Source organism: Palaemon carinicauda, chromosome 6 (genome assembly GCF_036898095.1).
Source record: "Palaemon carinicauda isolate YSFRI2023 chromosome 6, ASM3689809v2, whole genome shotgun sequence".
Classification (NCBI taxonomy): Eukaryota; Metazoa; Arthropoda; class Malacostraca; order Decapoda; family Palaemonidae; genus Palaemon; species Palaemon carinicauda.
Window position 1 is genome coordinate 90477578 of NC_090730.1, and position 4956 is coordinate 90482533.

The 4956-nt window shown below is 31.5% G+C and overlaps 1 protein-coding gene across 1 annotated transcript; it reads left to right on the forward strand.

Annotated features, from left to right (window-relative positions):
* The first annotated feature begins 389 nt into the window (after nucleotides 1–389).
* Nucleotides 390–1661, forward strand: LOC137643142 (uncharacterized). The gene is made up of 2 exons (XM_068375993.1): nucleotides 390–698; nucleotides 801–1661. Exons 1-2 carry the CDS (start codon nucleotides 390–392, stop codon nucleotides 1659–1661), a joined length of 1170 nt encoding a protein of 389 aa, XP_068232094.1.
* Nucleotides 1662–4956: the final 3295 nt, after the last annotated feature.

Sequence of the window (4956 nt, forward strand, 5' to 3'; positions counted from 1 at the left end):
AGAATTATATAATTGTTGATAACTTGGCTTATGATAAAGAACTTGATACAACTGATCAGAGTTATTAAATTGTTAATGACTTGACTTATGATAAAGAACTTGATACGACTGATCAGAATATTATAATTGTTGATGACTTGGCTTATGATAAAGAACTTAATACGACTGATCAGAATTATATAATTGTTGATGACTTGGCTTATGATAAAGAACTTGGTACGACTGCTCATAATTATATAATTGTTGATGACTTGGCCTATGATGAAGAACTTGATTCAACTGATCAGAATTATATAATTGTTGATGATTTGGCTTAAGATAAAGAACTTGATACGACTGCTCATAATTATATAATTGTTGATGACTTTGCTTATAATAAAGGACTTCATATGACTGATCAGAATTCAATAATTATTGATGACTTGGCTTATGATAAAGAACTTGATACAATTGCTCAGAGTTATATAATTATTCATGACTTGGGGTATGATGAAGATCTTGATACAACTGATCAAAGTTATAAAATTGTTAATGACTTGGCTTATGATAAAGAGGATGATATGACTGATCATAATTATATAATTATTGATGACCTAGCTTATGATAAAGAGCTTGATGCGACTGCTCATAATTATATAATTGTTGATGAGCTGGCTTATGATAAAGAACTTGATGCGGCTGATCAGAATTATAGAATTGTTGATGACTTGGCTTAAGATAAAGAACTTGATACGACTGATCAGAATTATATAATTGTTGATGACTTGGCTTATGATAAAGAATTTGATACGACTGATTAGAATCATATAATTATTTATGACTTGGCTCATGATAAAGAACTTGATACAACTGATCAGAATTATATAATTGTTGATGACTTGGCTTATGATAAAGAACTTGATACGACTGATCAGAATTATATAATTGTTGATGACTTGGCTTATGATAAAGAACTTGATACCACTGATCAGAATTATAGAATTGTTGATGACTTGGCTTATGATAAAGAACTCGATACGACTGATCAGAATTATATAATTGTTGATGACTTGGCTTATGATAAAGAACTTGATACGACTGATCAGAATTATATAATTGTTGATGACTTGGCTTATGATAAAGAACTTGATACCACTGATCAGAATTATAGAATTGTTGATGACTTGGCTTATGATAAAGAACTCGATACGACTGATCAGAATTATATAATTATTGATGACTTGGCTCATGATAAAGAACTTGATACAACTGATCAGAATTATATAATTGTTGATGACTTGGCTTATGATAAAGAACTTGATACCACTGATCAGAATTATATAATTGTTGATGACTTAGCTTATGATAAAGAACTTGATACCACTGATCAGAGTTATATAATTGTTGATGATCTGGCTTATGATAAAGAACTTGATACGACTGATCAGAATTATATAATGGTTGATGACTTGGCTTATGATAAAGAACTTGATACGACTGATCATAATTTTATAATGGTTGATGGCCTGGCTTTTGATAAAAAACTTGATACGACTGATCAGAATTATATAATTGTTGATGACTTGGCTTATGATAAAGAACTTGATACGACTGCTCATAATTATATAATTGTTGATGACTTGGCTTATGATAAAGAACTTGATACGACTGCTCAGAATTAAACAATAGTTGATGACTTGGCTTATGATAAAGAACTTTATACGACTGATCAGAATTATATAATTGTTGATGACTTGGCTTATGATAAAGAACTTGATACGACTGCTCAGAATTAAACAATAGTTGATGACTTGGCTTATGATAAAGAACTTGATACGACTGCTCAGAATTAAACAATAGTTGATGACTTGGCTTATGATAAAGAACTTGATACGACTGCTCATAATTATATAATTGTTGATGACTTGGCTTATGATAAAGAACTTGATACGACTGCTCATAATTATATAATTGTTGATGACTTGGCTTTTGATAAAGAACTTGATACGACTGCTCAGAATCAAACAATAGCTGATGACTTGGCTTATGATAAAGAACTTGATACGACTGCTCATAATTATATAATTGTTGATGACCTAGCTCTTGATAAAGAACTTGATATGACTGATCAGAATTATAGAATTGTTGATGATTTGGCTTTTGATAAAGAACTTGATACGACTGCTCATAATTATATAATATTTGATGACCTGGCTTATGATAAAGAACTTTATATGACTGATCAGAATTATGTAATTATTGATGACTTGGCTTATGATAAAGAACTTGATATGACTGCTCATAATTATATAATTGTCGATGAATTGGCTTGTGATAAAGAACTTGATATGACTGATCAGAATTATTTAATTGTTGATGACTTAACTTATATTAAAAAACTTGAAACGACTGCTCAAAATTATATAATTGTTGACGACTTGTCTTATAATAAAGAATTTGATATGACTGCTCATAATTATATAATTGTTGATGACTTGGCTTATGATTAAGTATTTGATACGACTGCTCAGAAATATATAATTGTTGATGACTTGGCTTATGATGAAGAATTTGATACGACTGCTCAGAATTATATAATTTTTTATGACTTGTCTTATAATAAAGAATTATATAGGACTGCTCATAATTATATAATTGTCGATGACTTGGCTTATGATAAAGAACTTGATACGACTGATCAGAATTATATAATTTTTTATGACTTGTCTTATAATAAAGAACTTGATGCGATTGCTCAGAATTATATAGTTGTTGATGACTTGGCTTTTGATCAAGAACTTGATGCGACAGATCAGAATTATATAATTGTTGATGTCCCGGACTAATTGAAATTTCGATTGCTGCTGCTGCTGATGATGGTGATGATAATAATGATAGCAATGATGATAATCGCGACCCCAATTAGCGAGGCAGTTGTAGCAAATTGCCACACAGTGTACTATTAACTACAGAGCTTTGGGAGTTTGCCGTGAAAGACAATTCGGCTTTGTGTGGATGAAATTGCTGGTGTACCCATAATATATATATATATATATATATATATATATATATATATATATATATATATATATATATATATATATATATATATATATATATATATAGATATAGATATATATATATATATATATTTATATATATAAATATATCTATATACTCATATATGTATACACACACACACACACACACACACACACACATATATATATATATATATATATATATATATATATATATATATATATATATATATATATATATATATATGTGTGTGTGTGTGTGTGTGTGTGTGTGTGTGTGTGTGTATTCATATGTATATATACATATATATATATATATATATATATATATATATATATATATATATATATATATATATATATATATGATAAATATTGCACATTTTTACGTGTTTTTCATATTCAAATAAGCCATATATATTATTGATATATTAATGTCTGGATTCTCTTAACGACCTCGGGATCAGGGCCCCAGGCGAAATCTCACAAAGACAAGAGCTTGGCTCCGGCCGGGAATCGAACCTTGGTCGGCAAGCTTATATAGACAGTGACTAACCCATTCGGCCACGAAGAAAGATAAAAGTCAATGACAATTCTACTGTACTTATACCTGTCGAATTCAGGTATTTTGTACTTAGAATTGAAATCAACCCATCTTCACCATCGTAGCTAATTGGTAGTTTGTTACTTGGCATTCAATTAATGATAAATTTTGCACATTTTTACGTGTTTTTCATATTCAAATAAGCCATATATATTTTTGATATATTAATGTCTGGATTCTCTTAACGACCTCGGGATCAGGGCCCCAGGCGAAATCTCACAAAGACAAGAGCTTGGCTCCGGCCGGGAATCGAACCCTGGTCGGCAAGCTTATATAGACAGTGACTAACCCATTCGGCCACGAAGAAAGATAAAAGTCAATGACAATTCTACTGTACTTATACCTGTCGAATTCAGGTATTTTGTACTTAGAATTGAAATCAACCCATCTTCACCATCGTAGCTAATTGGTAGTTTGTTACTTGGCATTCAATTAATGATAAATTTTGCACATTTTTACGTGTTTTTCATATTCAAATAAGCCATATATATTTTTGATATATTAATGTCTGGATTCTCTTAACGACCTCGGGATCAGGGCCCCAGGCGAAATCTCACAAAGACAAGAGCTTGGCTCCGGCCGGGAATCGAACCCTGGTCGGCAAGCTTATATAGACAGTGACTAACCCATTCGGCCACGAAGAAAGATAAAAGTCAATGACAATTCTACTGTACTTATACCTGTCGAATTCAGGTATTTTGTACTTAGAATTGAAATCAACCCATCTTCACCATCGTAGCTAATTGGTAGTTTGTTACTTGGCATTCAATTAATGATAAATTTTGCACATTTTTACGTGTTTTTCATATTCAAATAAGCCATATATATTTTTGATATATTAATGTCTGGATTCTCTTAACGACCTCGGGATCAGGGCCCCAGGCGAGATTTCGCCTGGGGCCCTGATCCCGAGGTCGTTAAGAGAATCCAGACATTAATATATCAAAAATATATATGGCTTATTTGAATATGAAAAACACGTAAAAATGTGCAAAATTTATCATTAATTGAATGCCAAGTAACAAACTACCAATTAGCTACGATGGTGAAGATGGGTTGATTTCAATTCTAAGTACAAAATACCTGAATTCGACAGGTATAAGTACAGTAGAATTGTCATTGACTTTTATCTTTCTTCGTGGCCGAATGGGTTAGTCACTGTCTATATAAGCTTGCCGACCAGGGTTCGATTCCCGGCCGGAGCCAAGCTCTTGTCTTTGTGAGATTTCGCCTGGGGCCCTGATCCCGAGGTCGTTAAGAGAATCCAGACATTAATATATCAAAAATATATATGGCTTATTTGAATATGAAAAACACGTAAAAATGTGCAAA